The sequence below is a fragment of the Lynx canadensis genome, chromosome E1, assembly GCF_007474595.2.
Source record: "Lynx canadensis isolate LIC74 chromosome E1, mLynCan4.pri.v2, whole genome shotgun sequence".
In the NCBI taxonomy this organism is placed as follows: Eukaryota; Metazoa; Chordata; class Mammalia; order Carnivora; family Felidae; genus Lynx; species Lynx canadensis.
The window spans coordinates 40345969-40362319 of NC_044316.2; the positions used below are offsets into that span (position 1 = coordinate 40345969).

The 16351-nt window shown below is 53.5% G+C and overlaps 1 protein-coding gene across 1 annotated transcript; it reads right to left on the reverse strand.

Annotated features, from left to right (window-relative positions):
- Positions 1–1777: 1777 nt before the first annotated feature.
- On the reverse strand, positions 1778–14665 carry CAVIN1 (caveolae associated protein 1). The gene is made up of 2 exons (XM_030295286.1): positions 14009–14665; positions 1778–4282 (listed from the first exon to the last, which is right to left on the reverse strand). Exons 1-2 carry the CDS (start codon positions 14477–14479, stop codon positions 3581–3583), a joined length of 1173 nt encoding a protein of 390 aa, XP_030151146.1. The 5' UTR covers positions 14480–14665; the 3' UTR covers positions 1778–3580.
- Between the last annotated feature and the right edge of the window lie 1686 nt (positions 14666–16351).

A 16351-nucleotide genomic window follows, 5' to 3' on the forward strand; every position in this document is an offset into this window, starting at 1 on the left:
ATAACTCAATCTGAGACTGTACAGGAACTTCCTTTGATCCTGGGTCACATTTGATGGGATCCTTCGAGAGACAATACCCCTAGTTTATTGTCTGCTTCTAACCCATGGAAATACTGCTAATGATGGGTGGGCAACTTCATGACTGGTTGGTGGAAAAAGGGCTTTGTAGCTGTGGGACCTTGGAATTCCATAAAATCCGATTGGTAGGCAGTTGACTCTCTCATCAGTGCCTGAAACCAGCCCTCCTCCTCCCCTCAGCAGCAAGGGAAGAGGAAAGGGAGTAAATTCTGATTCAAGGAAGTTTCGGCCCCACACTGTTGTGTAAAGAAGGAATGCCATGGAGCAGGAGCCAGCAGAAATGTGGCTGTTCAGAGAATTAGGACTGCTCTTAACAAAGTGGTGCCCGGAATAACACTGGGTAGGGAAGGTACAGCCGAGTCATTCTGCTGCTGGTGGACCAGTGAGGGGCATGGCTTCTAGAAGGAAAGGGGTTTGTGTGTGTCAGGTGCTTTACTGTAGGTAGGAGAAGTAAATGATGGCCCCACTACCCCAGGGCTTTTCTGGTTTCCCTTGTCCTTATTATTCCATAGCTGGGGTCCTGACATCATTCCCTGCTTCTCACAGCTGTACATCTGGATCCCAGAGGAAGAAGGACCCTCTCCTGGCAGGAGGGAAGTTTCCAGGCTCCCGTGCTCTGAATTTTCAGCATCAGTTTTCATTTCTTTTGGTGGGAAGCCAACCCTTTCTGGGAGATTTAGAACTCCAGACTCCACTGTGCTTGTTGCCGGGGGCAGGGGCAGGGGAGTCAAATGCATCGCTCATGAAGAAGGACCCAGCTTGTTTGAGATAGTGGCAGAAGGCTGGGTTGGAGCCCCAGGAATGACGGTATTTTCATTAGGGTGATTCTGATGCGAGCAGAACCCACGTGATGATTTGAGTCCATTGCTCTAGGAAACCCATAACTTGTGGACAAGGTAGAGCAGGCTGCTTGCTCATGGGGAAGAGAGGCTGCACAGTGAAATCGGTGCCCATCCCGGGATTTGGGGGAGAATTAAATATGCTGTGTGACTATGACTGGCACATATAACACGGACTGGAATCCTTTCTCTAGGACAGTCAGCCCTCTGAGTCAGGGCCTCTGATTTTTCCCCTCCCCAGACTGCCTCCTCTAGGCCTATGATCTGGAAATGTACATTTGGGAGGAAGTTCAAACTGAGTAGAGTAACTGAGTGTGTCTGGAGGGCTAATGCCTTGACATCAGGGAAGTGGATCTATCTAGACAGTACAGGGTTATAGATTCTTATCCGTCAGACTGTGGAACCAGGCTGCCTGGTTTATAATCCCAGCTCTGCCACTTACCGGGGACTTGACTTTACCGGGTACTTGACTTTAGACGAGTCACCCTGTGTTTCTTCATCTCTAAAAACAGGGATGATGGTAACACCCCACTCCCACTCCCCACCCAGGCAAATGAGGCAGGTTTAAACCAATTGTCTGTGGGGCACCTGGGTGGCACAGTCAGTTAAGCATCCACCTCTTGATTTTGGCTCAGGTCACTATCTCACGTTGGTGAGCTCAAGCCCCGCGTCTTGCTCTACACTGACAGTGCAGAGCCTCCTTGGGATTCTCTTTCTCCCTCCCCCGCCTCCACCTAAACAGATAAATAAATAAATAACTTTAAACCAACAGTCGTCTCCCTTTTCCCCTCCCTGGCCCCCTCCTGTCCTCTGCAACTGAGCCTATGTAACTGCCTTCAGAGAATATAATCCAACGCAGATCCTTTTAGAAAAGCAGGTTTATTGGTCGGGCTGCTCACCAGGACACAGCAACATGACAGGCTCCCCAGAGCCCACAGGAAACTGTATCTGCCCACAACTCAGGCCCCTCAGCCCATCAGCACCAAGGGACCTTGTCCCACAATCCCCATCCTCCCTCAGCTGAAGAGTCTCCAACCGTCCAGAAGAGAGAAGGGAACCAAGAAAACGAGGGGAGAGAAGCAAAGCTTGGTATTGTAAAAAAAAAAAGTTTGTGTCCCCAGGCTCCCTCCCTCCACCCCTTAAAACAATTAGCTGCAATTCTAAAAAGCAGAGCAGGGAAGAGGAGGCAGAGGAGGTGGGGGAGAAGGAAGCCCTCAGCTCTCTCTGGGCTGGGCTTGAGGGGGAAGGGAGTTGTCCTACCCTCTGACAAGCCACCTCTACTGGGGAGGAACAGGGAGTACTGAAGTGTCCAGAGAACCTGTCAGCGGACTACAGAAATCAGGCTTTCAGACTGGAAGTAGCATCCCTGTCACCACCACCGATTCAGGAGAGGCACCCACAAGGGTAAGGAGGGCTTGACAAGTTTTGCAGCTCCGATACTAGCTCTAGGAAAGGATCTTGAGAAGAAACTGCCAGGAGTGAGCCAAGGCTGGGTTGCTCCATACACTCTCCTCCCCTTCCCCCCTCCAGCTCTCAGCTTGGTGCCCTGGCGGTTTGCACCTTGCTCTCTTTTCCTGGCTGCCTCCCTCCTAACTCCCAGCTCTCCACAGTCTGGTGCTGCCCCCTTCTGGGACCCTCCTTTTCTGGACTTTGAGACATGGGCTGCCACAAGGGGCGCCACCAGTCACATCTCATTTAAGGGACAAAGGTGAGGCTTCCCTCTCTCTTCCCTTTGGATCATTGCTTTCTCATAACTGTCCTCCCTCCTTATTCTGAAAATTGTCCTGCTGTCCTCTGAGAACCCCTCTAAGATGGGATTCTCGTCCTGTGTTTCTCAGGCTGCTAATGAGGAGAATTCTCCTCTCTTCACCCATTTCCACTTTCTACTATTTCCCATTCTCCTTCCTAAAGCCATAGCCATGTGCTGCTGCTGCGGATGCATAAACATGTAAGTGTTCTCCACACCAGCGCCCTCCTTCCCCAGGGTGGTACTTAGCTCCAGGCTTCCTTGTTGGGACGCTTTACAGATACCACCTGTGCTAGACTCTCTTTCCAGAATCACAGCTCACTCTGCCTTCTTCCCCCACTGCCCCAGGTTCTCCCAAAAGCTGCTTTTAAGTCCTTCCAGTATGGGGCTTCCGTGTGGGCAAGGGTCCTCTTTGAGATTCACTCTTTCCTTTTATGGTAACTTTGGCTTTGAAGTCTCCAGGGATCAGGATGAGGAAAAAAGAGCTCAGTGAGCAGGAATGACAGCAGTTGGCTGTGAGTGTGAGGTGGAGGTTAGGGGGAAGGCAGCCTACCCCAAAGGGGGGGGGGGGCAACCATGGAAATGACAGCAATTTCCTTTAAGATCCCTGACTTGGACGACCAGGACACGGATCACTCCCCCTCTCCATTCCCACCCAGACTATGCCCAAATTGGGGCTGTTCGTAGAAGAGGCTGCCTCCCTCTCCCATCTTAACAGCTTTAAGACTTGGAGGGGTGCACCTGGAGGGGCGGCGTTGTCAATTTAGAAATATCTCAGCCCGTTTGGGGCCGACAGAGAATGCGATAGAGAAAGTTCCGGGCGGGGGGGGGGGGGCGGGAGAGGAAAGGCGTGGGAAGGGGGCAGGGAGAGGCGGGGCGGGGTGGCGCGGCCTCCTGGGCAGAGCCCCGCGTCCGCTCAGTCGCTGTCGCTCTTGTCCACCAGCACGGCGTCCGACTCCTCGGTGATCTCCAGCAGCGTGTGCACGTCGGGGCTGCTCCCGCGCAGCAGGTCGGCCGCCTCGCCGCGTTCCGCGCCGCCCTCGTCGTCATCGGCACCCACCTCCACCATCTCGGTGGCCTTCAGCACCTCCACCTCGCCCTCGCGGATCTTCTTGACGTGGAAGGTGAAGGGCGGCACCTTGTACACCGCCGTCTTGGAGCGCGCGTAGACCACGTGGTCGGGCGTGAAGGACTTGCGCAGCTTGTCTCGCGAGGTCTTGAGCTTCTCGCGCCGCTCGGCGGGGACGAGGCGCGTGCCCAGCTTGTTCATGCGCTTCTCCAGCGTGTGCCGCGTCTTCTCTAGGTTCTCCTTGGTCTTGAGGCGGGTCTTCTCCAGGTTTTCGCGGGTGCGCACCTTGGTCTTCTCCATCTTCTCCTTGGAGAAGGCCTTCTTGAAGTCGTCCACGCGCCGCAGGCCGCTGCGCTTGATGCGCTCGGCGCGCGACTCCTCGATGACCTCCTCCACCTCCACCGCCTCGTCGGAGGACAGCTCAAGAGCCGCCGCGTCCTCCTCGGGCCGCTCGCCTTCGCCCAGCTCGTCGCCCTCCTTCTCGGGCAGCGCCTCCGCTTCTTTCAGCGACTTGCTGATGCTCACCTTGGCCGGCAGTTTCACTTCATCCTAAAAGGAGAGCGGAGCGGAGAGGTGAGGGGCAGAGCGGAGGGTTGGGCAGGGACGTGGGGGACACTGGACGAACCGGAGGCAGGGTGGGGGTGCCCCTGTGGAGTGCCTGGTAGCCGTGAAATCGGCCCGACTCCTTCGTCGGTGTAACCCCAGAGCCTCGACCCTGAGCTGGACACACTGTGTCGGTGTCCAATAAAATGTGTTGAATGAATGTTAACTATGCAGACAGGGCGAGGAGGGAGCCGAGCTTCCGGTCAGAGATTGGCTTGTAGTGTAATTGCGCTGGGGCTGATTATCTCTGCAGCCCTCCAACCCTGTCCTATGCCCTACATCCCCCCATTTTATAGGAAAACCACTCCTTACCAATTGCGTCCCAGGAACACAACTTTTAACTTTGGGAATGGGCAGAGCGCCCTCTGGCGCACGGAGTCCCACACTGCTCTAGCCAAGCCAAAACGCAAAGGGGTTTGGGACGCGGTTGAGGGGTGGAGGTAGGAGTGAGTTCACAGCCAGTGTCAGGTGACCCCCAGGTAGGTAGCTTGAAGGCAAGATAAAGGGAGTGCGTTTCCCAGGCCTCAGATAATTTCAGAACCAGTTGTAGGGAAGGAGAGCTGTGCTGCGCCCATGCTCCCCACCCTTGACCTCCACATACTGATTTGCTCCAACAGTGGTCATTCACCCCCTTCCCCGCCCCCCCCCCATGTAGAAATTGAAGGAGGAAAGAGGAGGAAGCTGGCTGGCTGGCAGCCAAGAGCATGTTTTCTCCCCAACATGGACATTAATGGTTCTGACTTCCCAGCCTTAGAATGGAAGGGAAGCATTACTTTTTCCATTCTTGTTTCTTTTTCCCCCAGACTGGAGTTCAAGGAGACAGGAATAGGGTAGTGGTCCCAGATTCCCTGAGATCTGGAGTTCAGAGCCAGTTCTTCCCTCTTCCCCTGGGAGTACCTAGCACCAACACTGTTTTCCATTCTGGGAAGATTTTCCAAGGTCTTGACTCTGGGCCAACATTTCAGAATCCCAGGATCATCCCCCACAAGAAGGTAGGGGAGGCTGATTATAGAAAGGGAAAGAGGGCACAACCCAGAACATAAACATAAACCCAGATCTCTTTGGCCCAGACTCTTTTTAGGGACTTCAGATGAAGGAATGAGAGACAGTCGTTTTGCAAAGGGTTTTCTGAAGATTGTTTCCCAGAATTGTAAGGAAATCCCATCTGAGAAAAATGAGGCAACATGAGTTGACCCCTCTCATAACACACACGCACACACACATGCACACACACACACACACACACACACACGCCACTTGGTATCTCAGAGCCACCTGCTACAGAAATTCCTTCCCCAGCCCCCAGCCTCTTTCCTCTTCCCTCCCATCCACATCCCCGCCAGAGTTTCCTGGTTTACACTGAAAACTAGGAACACCCCCTCCCAACTTCCTTCCCTCCCTGTCAATAGCATTAGCAAGGACAAAGACAGAAAGCTAGCTCCACCTCTTCTCCCAAACTGGGCACAGCACTGCTGGGCATCAAGCCACCTGAAGCTCTCATTACTCAACTACACCTCCCAGCAGGCAAGGTGATCTGGGCTCAGGGCATGCTGGGACTTGTAGTCTCCACCTGCCATAGCTGGCTTGGTATAGTCATTCTGTCCATCCCTCTGCCTCTTATCATTCACAGAGGCATTGAAGGGTGTTTTCCTTGATCTCAGTATAAGGGTTTCCCAACCTGTCTTAACATTCCTTCTAATTTGCAGTTGTACCCTTTGGGTGCCCTCTTTACAGTCACGTCTCTCTGCCTGCTATTTGAGTCCTCTCTTTTACACACCATTCTACGACTCTCCATGATCGAAAGTCCGGGCTACGTCTTCATCCCTCTCCACCCAGCATTTACCTGCAGCTCCACTATCAAAAACATTTCAGCTCTGATCTCTCCTTCACAAGCCTGTCTGACTAAAACCCCACACACGCTCCACCAAAGGGTAGTGGAGAACCCCGCCTTTCACTAAGCTCAGACAATGTGGATGGGGTAGGGAAGGATTAGGGTGATGGGCGGGGAATAATCAGGAAACAGTCCCAGCTGCTGGAAAACAAATCAACATTGTTTCCCTGCCCCACTCCTAGCATCCCTGATACCCCCCTCCCACACCCACTCCTGTCCCTCCCCACCCCCTAAAGGCTGAGCTGACTGGTTTTCCTGGCCTCTGGCTTCCTAGATTAAAGGTGTTTGCCAGCTGAACTTGGAAGTGAACAGGGCTAGGGACAGCGTTGCAGGCTTCTTGTAGCCAATTCCATCTTCCTCATTTCTGATGAAAAGTCTCAAATATAACATCAGGGAGTATTCCCAGTGAAAGGAGGTTTATTCTTGGATTTGGAGGTATCTCCCCCAGTCCAGAAACGTATGTGGGAATATAATAACCCCATTCATTGTAGGTCTCCTCCAGAGTGATGGTTTACACCGGAGGAGCTGCCTTCTTGGTGGAACGTCCCTGGGGATGGGGGAAGAGACAACTCGACCTAAGTCCCTGGACAGTGTCCAGTAGACTGGCTCTGGAAAGGGTATACCACCATGACTTCAGCTTTTCTCCTCCATTAATGGATTTTCTCTTTTCTCCCCCTTTCCAAGCCAGGTTTCCCCTATGACTCACAGCCTTGGAGTGCTGTCTTGGGCCCACCCAGCCTGCCTGTTGCTACAACAACTACCAACACAATTCCAAAGCACCTCCCCTCACCCTGGGCCACACACTGGCCAGGCATCCTTGTCCCACCCCTACTTCCCTGGCAGAGCTCCTTCACCAAAGGAAGGGCCTCAGGCAGGGGGGGAGGTCTCTGTGTGTTCTGTTTTCACGTTTTTATTAAACAAAACCACCACTCCCAACAGGATTGGTTTCCAGAGTTACCTTTAATGACCAGGTCTGAGCAAAAGCATGCATAGATCCCTTTGCCCCCCACCAAGCACACATAGCTCTCCAACCCAGGAAGGCACCAGTCCAGGGTGAGTTTCAGGAGCCCCAGGGAGGCTCCCCGCCCCTTCTACTCCTCTCTCCAACCCTGCTGTATAAACTGAAGATCCTCTGGCTTAGGAAGAAGACTGTAATATGATTATAATTTAATCGAGCACCTATTATGTGCCTGATCCAGGCATTCACATTTGTCAGGGAAAAGGGGACAATGTCATATGGATATAAGTAGGAGCCTTTCTTTTTTCTTTCTTTCTTAAAAAAAAATTTTTTTTTTAAGTAAGCTTTACACCCAGCATGGGGCTTGAACTCACAACCCCAAAATCAAGAGTCACATCCTCTACTGACTGAGCCAGCCAAGCGCCCCAGGAGCCTTTCTTAGCTTAGAGCTCTGTCCCCAACTTCTGCCCGGGAATGGCCAGAGAAGACGACTTTGGAGAGGTAATTCAGAGACCTAGGATCTGCTCAGAGACTAAGAAGAGGGTACTAGACTCGGGGAGAGGTGGAAGAGAGGGAAAGTTGTAAAAACTCTGGATCATTACTTTAGATTGCTGAGACAAGGGGTGAGAGAAACCAAAGGCAAAGGGTCCTTTCTGTTAGAGCAGGATTCTCAACAGGGGTAATATTGCCCCCAAGAGGGTGGAAATGGATTATTGAGGGGAGGGGGGATTTTAGTGCAATAGTTTGTAGTGCTCAGAGTCCCGGTGCATACACAGATACGTAGCATATCTGTAGTATTAAGATTTCGTGGAGGAGGAGACCGGGGGAAAAGAACGTCTAAAAAGACTCCTTAGAAGGATGGTTATGGGAGGAAAAAAAAGAAGAAGAAAGAAAGAAAAAGTTGAGGAAACACTCTTGTGCTATAGGGAAGCCAAAGGATCCAAGCCAGAGGCAGCTAAAATGCCCCTCCATCCGGCCTCTCGGAGTTGGCAGCTTTTGGGTGCCCCGCCCAAGGCAGGATCTGGCAAACATAAGGGATCCCTTTGCAAAACATTTTCTAAAAAAAATGGAAAAAATCAGTGTAAATGTTTTCCTCAGCTACAGGGAGGGGGTGGACAGGGCACAGAACAGACCCCAGGCCTGGGCCTCATGAGGGCCCTCTCCAGAGAAGCTTTGAGCCAAGCTGGCCTGTCCCAGAGGAGGAGTCAGAAGGGACGTGGGAAGGAGATTCAGATGCCATGGCACAGTTTCATGCAATTTCATGCAGGGAAACACTGGATGCAGCTCAAGGATGGTGTTCGGAGTGTCTGCTATTAAGACAGAAACCAAGAGGTAGGGGAGGGCCCCGTCCCTTCACCTCCCACCCCATTGCACACAACACATTCCCCTGAACTCTGCATAATGCGAGAGCGTTTTCACAATGCCCGCCACCCACCCATGCTTGGAAGAGGCCTGCCATCCGGACACTGACCACCGCTAAGCAGTGAGCTGATGGTGGACTGGAGTGACCCCCCCATGCCCACATCACCCCGGAGACCCTAAGTGCCCCCACCGGCTGCTGGCTCCTCTGGGGTGGGCAGAGGCACAGGCTCTGGGTAATAGGGTAGTGTCCTAGGCGTCTGGTCAAAGGGTGGGAGTTCAGGCACTGTCTCAGGCTTCAGGTCAAAGGGCTCAGTCTCAGGCAGAAGGTCAAAAGGCACGATCTTGGGTGTGGCCGGGTCAGAGGGTGCTTTCAGCTTCTTCTTGGGCTAAGATGAGGAAAAGGGGTTTAAATGGGGCTTGAGATGGGTGCGGATGGGGTTGAGAGAAAGAGGCCTTAATGGGCATGCGGAGTTGGAGCTAGTGAGTAGGGGGAGGGGAGTACAACATGTATTAGGATGGAAAGGAACCACATTTTAAATGCTTCATCACAAGGGCCCTGGGGTTGAAAGTGGGACACACTCAAGCCCCTGATTAATAAACACAATTTAAACAGATGCCTCTCTCCCTCCCTCTAGAATCTTCCCCAGTCCCATCCTTGGCCTCCTACCTTCTATCCCTACCCAGCTGTGGTCTTGGGATGATGTTATTGAAGGCTGGCGTGAGGGGGTAAGAGGCTGCTGGGGGTGGAAAAGGAGTTCTCTAAGAGGCCAGTTATTGACTCTAGCTGTGGAGGCTCTGATGAGTGAAAAAGAAGGCGAGTAGGGGAATAACTCCACCGTCTTCAGAGTCCTATGCTGCTGATCCCAGTTCTTGCTATTCCCCTGGGGCAGGGTGGGCACTGGGTGCCACCCCGATAAGGAGAGGGAGGGGCTTGGAAGAGGGATGTTCTGGCTATTTCCCTTTGGCCACATCCCCACCTCTTGCCTGCCTTGCCACCCCTCCCCCTCCCCACGCCTGGGATATCAAAGCCCAAAATGCACAGAGAAATCAGGAAAAAAACCAAGCTATTTTTATGACAGGTGGGAACCTATGTAGGTCCTACATCCTGGGGACCTAGTGTTAGCTCCTGTTCTCCCTTCTGAGGGGCTGAGCTGCCACTCTTGCTTTGGACCATCAGAAGTCAGGGAGAGGGACAGTTAGGGGCATCACCAGACTCCAGTGACAGGGTAGGGGCCTACAGCCACAAAAACACAAAGCAGCAGATGCTAGCCCACCCCTGTGGAGTACAAGGAGAAGGGGCAAGTGACAGGGAGGCCAAGGAGAAAGCCAGCTTGGTCCTGTCATAACTAGATGCAGAGTCCATGCCAGGGGACACCCCAATACTGGCCAGGGAGCTCCACACCTTGTCCTCTGCACCCCTCCCCTCCCACTGTCATTGGTCATTGCCTCTACTTCGGCACTATGAGGCTGAGCAGCTAATGGCCACCAACCTTAGCCACTCTTAGCCAATATTGCATATGTGTGCACATGTGGATCTACACACACACACAGTAGCCTGAGTGCCAGAACCCTGCAGCTATCTCCCTTACAGAATGAAGGAGCCAGAGCTAATCTTCTGTTGGAATAACCTGCACCCTGACTTCTGCTGCAGAGCCCGGGAATGGAAGGAGGAATTGGGGAATAGAGAATATAGCAGAAGAAGGGGTACACTTGGATTCTTGCCCTCGCTTTGACCCTCACTAACTTCAGCGACAGTCGGCAAGTGACTTCCCCTCTCTGGGCCTCCACTTCCCCAGCTACAAAATGAAAGAGCAGAAATTGATGATCTCTGAAGTATCTTCCAGCTTAAAAGTCTGTAATGACAGAATAATAAAATATTCACAATAGTATGGTTCAATAAAATGGAACAAACTACCCCTCATCTCCGAGGTAGGTTGCCTAGCAACAGTATCCTCTCATTTCTATCAGTTGCTTACTCTGTGCCATTGCATCCCTTTTTGATTTTGACCTTTACAATAGTCACATTTTACTTACTAAAAAAAAAAAAAGAGAGAGAGAGAAAGAAAAGAAAGGGAAAAAAACAGAGGGAGGAAAATTATTTTCCTTTGGTCTTAGGAATGCTTCCCAAAATACCCTCCTGCTTTGGAGCCAGTGACCAGGAAAAACTCCGCTTTTTTGAGGAAGGATGTGGTAAGCACTCTTTCCGTGGCCACTAGGCTTAGAGGGATGAGAGGGACAAGAGCCCCACATTGGAATATTTGGGGACAAAGCTTATGAGTTCTTCTGGAACGAGGGAGCCCTGATTTGCTTCAAGTCCAGGAAGAAGCTAGAAGTTAGGTTAGGATTTGGGAGGAAAAGCCAACAAGCCCTCATTCCAGCCTTGGTGCCCTCGTCTTTAAAGCCCATGAGGCTTTAATCCCTTAAGTGCTTCCTGGTTCTATCCTCAAGCCCTTGGAGCAGGTCTGATGGGTCCATGTGTAGGTCACTGTTCCATCAAAACTGCTCCAGAAAATGTTTCCATTTTAGCCCCCTTTTCTGTGCTCTAAACACTAATAGTATCCAAATCATTGTCAGGAAGAGTTGGTTCTTTAATGAGCACTACCCCTCCTGTTTGTGGTGTGCCCACAATCTGCCTGATCTTCCCAGCAGTTAGTTCTCAGTCCGCTGACCCCTAGCCACTGGTAGAATTTGCTCTTTGCATTCACTGGCTGTTGCCTAGCCAGGTGTCACCTGATAGGAAGGGATGCCAAACTGCTAGTTTTTGTTAGGGAGATAGGGAAATGCCAGAGGACAGTAATGACTCAGAAGTGGGTTCAGGGTGGAGGCTCTGATATCCTGGGATGGAGGGTGCTGAATTTCATGGTGGCGGGGTGGGGGGATCAAACATAAACTTAACCTATGAACTCGTTGCACCTAGCAGTTCCTTGAATATGGGGTGAAGCCACATAAGTCATTCCTTTCTTTATCCCCCAGGAAGAAAATATAGGAGGCCAGATAACCTGATCCCACAGCGGGGGCCTTCTCCCTCCTTTCATTCTCTCCTCCACCCTGCCCCCAGTGCCACATCATCACCTCCTACATCTGCAGTGGGGAATACAGCATCCCCTCCCCTGTCGCCACTCTGGAGAACTCACACTCTCCCAGGCCTTTCTCTAAGCCTCTCTCTCAGCTTGGCCACCCAAGCATCCTACCCCTCAGCCTGACTACCATAAATGCTGCCGCCCCCAGTCTTCCCTATTAGGTCTGCCAAGGCGCAAAGCTATTTTTACCTCATTCTCTTCCCAGGCGTCCAGACTCAGGGAGGAGCAGCCTCTGCTTTTCCTTTAGCAGCACAGTACCCTACACCCTCACCCCTACCTGGGACATCTGCTCTGCAGCTCAGGGAAGTGCTGTTTCAGGGAAGCCCCACCCCTGTTGCTGGAATCTTTTCCTTACCTCTGAGCTCCTCTCCAGGTTGGAACCATGTTATTTCTTAGTTATCTCTCCTGTGGTTTGGGGGCTTAGGTCCCCGGCTTGTGCCATTCTTTCTACCTCAGCCTTCTGCCTCCCACTGGCCCTGGTTTAGTCCAGATGCAGTCAAAGCCACCCTGTGATTAGACCCCCTTCCCCCACCCCCACAGACACAAGGTGTATAGAACCCTGCCAGCTGCTCAAGGGAGTCATGGAGATGCCACTGGCCCCTGCACAGGAGTTTTTCTCCTCAGTACCCGCCCTTCTCTCAGCATCTCAACCTTTGACAGGTATACCTCAAGGCTGAGAACTTTTCCAGGTTCTGCGGTCTGGGATATTTAGAGTGAGGAGGGTAACCTATCCAAGCCCTTCGTGGCAACCTTCTAGCACACAAGGCTCTGGAGAAAAGAGCTGGCTGGCTGTCCCGGACCCCTGGGTGTTCTTTCCTTAGTGCCCCCCCCCCCACCGTGCTAATCCGATCTCTTTTAAGAATCTTTCACACACACATTCCTTGGAGCAGTTAGAGTAAGTGGAAACAGCTCTAGACAAACATTTTCTACCAGATGGTGCTATATGGGGGGGGGGGGGGCTCACTTCTTGAGCCACTTGGGAGGAGTCCCTGGGCATTGGAAGGAGGGGGAGAGCACCACTTCTGTCTCTGTCCCAACACCACCTCCTCAGGTGCCAGTTCGCAGTTCTCCCTGTGTCTACTGGTCTCAAACACTGCATCTCTCTTAGCTCCTCCTAGAGAGACCAAGGCAAGGACCTCACTGAATCCCAGAGGTTTACTCAGAACCTGGTTGACCAGGCCCTGGTGCAGTCAGTGAAACCACAGATCCCTGACAGGTTTTCTCTCCTAGGGGGTGTGGGAAATCTAGCCTTCCTTTTCCTTACATTCCTTCTGTAGGGAGAGGAAGGGGCAGAGGGAGCATAGACTAACCCCTTCACCCCCTTGGTCTCACCTCCTTGGGGTGGGAACAGCAACCAGGCCTGCAGGAAGCCGAGCAGGCGACACTGGGCACATTCCCACCCCACCAAAGATCACCAAGCCCTTAGCTCAGACCCACTTCTAATGGGATCGGGGAGAGATAAGCGGAGAGGACCAGCAACACTGAGATTTCCAGGTTTATTTGGGGTTATGATTAAAAAAAAAAAAAATTTTTTTTAACAGGGCGGGAGAAACCAGGAGAGGTGCATAGGAAGCAACAAGCGGCCTGGGCGGGGCCTGGGGCGCGCCAGCCTCCTCCCGCACGTCTGCCTGCTGCTACGCGGTCAGGGAGGCAAGCGGGGTGATTCTCCGCGCCTAGATTGCGGGACCGGCCGGGGCCCTCTTGCACTTCTCACAACGCACCCCGCTCCCCCTCCCCTCGCGCCTGCTTCCATCCGGCAAAGGGTTCGGGCGCGCTGCCAGCATCCTCAAGGTCCTGAAAGTGCCGGGAGGGCCAGGGGCAGATCGCAGCGAGGGGACGCGGCGGTAGCCGAGGCCCACGCGAGGGCGCGGGGTCCGGGGGCGTGTGCTGGCGGTCGCGTCCCTCGCCTGGCGCAGCCCCCGCCGGTGCGTGCCTGAGCCCTGAATCACCCGCTATATCGGGCGAACAGCGCCGGAGGCCCCAAACCCGGGCCGCGCCGCCAGTGTCCGTTTACAGCGGGCCCACCGGCCGCCAGGGACCCCTGGCTTTTCCCAAAACCTCCGCCAAGTAGGTAGATTTGACAGAGCCGAGCTGGGAGCGGTCTGTGATGGGGAGCGTCCCCGAGTCCAGCCCCCTAACTCGGTTGCGAGTTTGTCACCCGAAGGAGGGGGTTAGGTGATCAGGCACGGGGTGCACAGCGCGCCCCACCGCGCTCCACAGAAATCCGCCACCCACCCCACCCCTCTCTAGCGGCGCTCGTCGGAAGGAGGGTGGGTCCTCCGGGCCAGGCCAGGCTGGCGGGAGCGCAGCACCGCGGGCAGGTCCCCCCACCCCAAGCCCTGGAGACGCTGGGCCGGGCGCGGTCCTTCCCGCCAGCTCACCTGGTAGATCATGACTTTAAAGTTGCGGCGCCGAAGCAGTTCCGCCTCGTTGACCTCCAGCTTCTTGATCTGGCCTGCCTGGCGCTCCAGGCTGCCGCGCACGGTCTTCACGTTGACGCTGACCTTGCGCACCTTCTCCAGCAACTTGCTCACGGTGTTGCTGGTGGTGGCGTGTGCCTTGCCCAGCTTGCTCAACTCGCCCTGGATGCTCTGCACGGCGCCCTCCATCTCCGCCTGCCGTTCCTCCAACTGGGCTTGGGTCAGCTGGATCTGGTCGACGGCGCCAATGATTTTGTCCAGAAGGCTCAGCACCAGCACGCCGTTCACCTGGTCTGACTTGATCAGCTCCTCGGAGCCGGCCCCTGACGGCTCCTCGGCCGCTGGCGCCCCCGTAGGGGAGGACCCCGGGTCCCCGACTTCGGGGTACCCGGGAAGCGGCTGCTCGATGATATGGAGCTGGGTGTCCTCCATGACTACCCGGAGCCGTGCGGGGCCGGCCGGGTGGAGCTGGAGCTGGAGCCCGAGCCCAGGAGAGGAAGAAGAGCGGGAGGGGGAAAAGCGAGAAAGAGCGGAGAGCCGAGGAAACTCGAGCCACGTCCGTGCGCACCGGGACGGTGGCCAGAACTGTGGGGCGGGGAATCGGTGAGCTCCCGGGCTCCCGGGCCAAACCCCGGAATCTCGTCGCCCATTGGCTGGCCCCACCCCAGAAAGGGAGGGACCGGGGCAGAAGGGGAGACCGATGGTGGGGAAGGGGGGCGACCGAGGGGGACCCAAGAGCCGAGCGCCCCACCCTTCCCAGGATGGTTGGAATAGTTGGAGCGGAGACTAGGGCTTCGGCTGCCAGCGGAGGCCGCGCAGCGGGACTGGGGCGGAGGAATGTGAGCTGGAAAGGGAAACAGGTCCTAGAGTGGGCCTCTCCTTTTCCCTCCCGCTTTTTTTTTTTTTTTTTTTTTTTTTTTTTGCTTACCCACAAACCCACCTCAGCCTTTGAAGTTCTAGAGCGGAGAGTCAAATAGAACTTGAGATCCTAAAATCGTGTGGAGAATATCGTATTTGCCTGTGCACAGTTTTTGAGAGGGAAAAAAATCCATGGCTTTCACAGTATTTTCCAAGGTGCCAATACCTCCCCCACGACCAAGTTACCACCCAGTGTTCTAAAAGTTTGAAGGGTTCTGGGGTGTCTGGCTGGCTCAGTCAGTAAAGCATGGGACTCTTGATCTTGGGATTGTGAGTTCAAGACCCACTTTGGGTGTAGGAATTACCTAAAAATAAAATCTTAAAAAATAATAATAATAAAAGCTTGAGGGGTGGTTTGGGGAAGGGAGAACTTAGATTAGGTGGTGAGGGGCTGTGAAGTTCCTCTATGTTTCTCTTAGAAATATGCTAACAGAGTAGGAGTGAGATGGACAGTAAAATAGGAAGTAAAGCCTTCTACCAACCTCTCACTCTCTTTAAAAACCACTTTTCCGGGGCACCTGGGTGGCTCAGTGGGTTGAGCATGGGACCTTGGCTCGGGTCATGATCTCATGGTTTATGGATTTGAGCTTTGCATTTGTCTCTCTGCTGTCAGCTGGGAGCCTGCTTTGGATCCTCTGTCCTGCTCTCTCTGCCTCCCCTCCCCCAAATAAACAAATATTAAAAATAATCACCTTTTCCTGTGTTTCTCCCTGCCAGAGGCCTAGCTGACATTAACTTCAGAGAGCAGGACCTAGGAGTTTATCTACCTCTCTGATCCCAGAGACTGGCCCTTAGCAATAAGAGAGATCATCAAATCCCACCTCCTCATTTGACAGACAGGAACACGAGGGCCTAGAGAGGGCAAGTGACTTGCCAGAAGTACCCACAGGTTAGCCTTGGCTTTTTGCTTGGTGCTCTAATCAGGCCCCTGGACTCCTCTCTTGCTTTTTCTACCTTAACACTCTACCTTTCTTTGAGACAGGGATAGGCAGACATGGCCACCCATGCATGCTGGTTTTGAGCACGCAGTCCTGAGTATTGACTACAGATATATTTTCAACCGTGATGGGTACCAAGGACCAGAACCAAGGAGGACTCAGAAGTCTAGAGAAAAAGAGGCTGCCCGTGCTCCCCCATTTTGCTCTCCAGCACAGCACTGGACCATGAGTTCCCTGGAGTGACACCAGCCCTCTTTCCCCCAGAAAAGCTACAAACCTTTTCCCTGGTTAGGAAACCAAGCTTGGGTTTCCCCAGCTGGATAGATGATGGCCTTGGCAAAAGGTCACTTCTGGTCTGGCATGCATTATCATTAGGAAGAGTGAAAAACTGCCCAGTGGGGGCCTTAGACCACAACAATCCATTCAGAGAACCCACCAAGCCAGAAAG

Excerpts from the sequence above, each read along its gene's own strand:
- CAVIN1 (XM_030295286.1), bottom strand. The coding sequence starts at position 14,479 with ATGGAGGACACCCAGCTCCATATCATCGAGCAGCCGCTTCCCGGGTAC. Across the intron at positions 4,283-14,008 it reads TTAAAGTCATGATCTACCAG|GATGAAGTGAAACTGCCGGC; the intron begins GTGAGCTGGCGG and ends CTCTCCTTTTAG.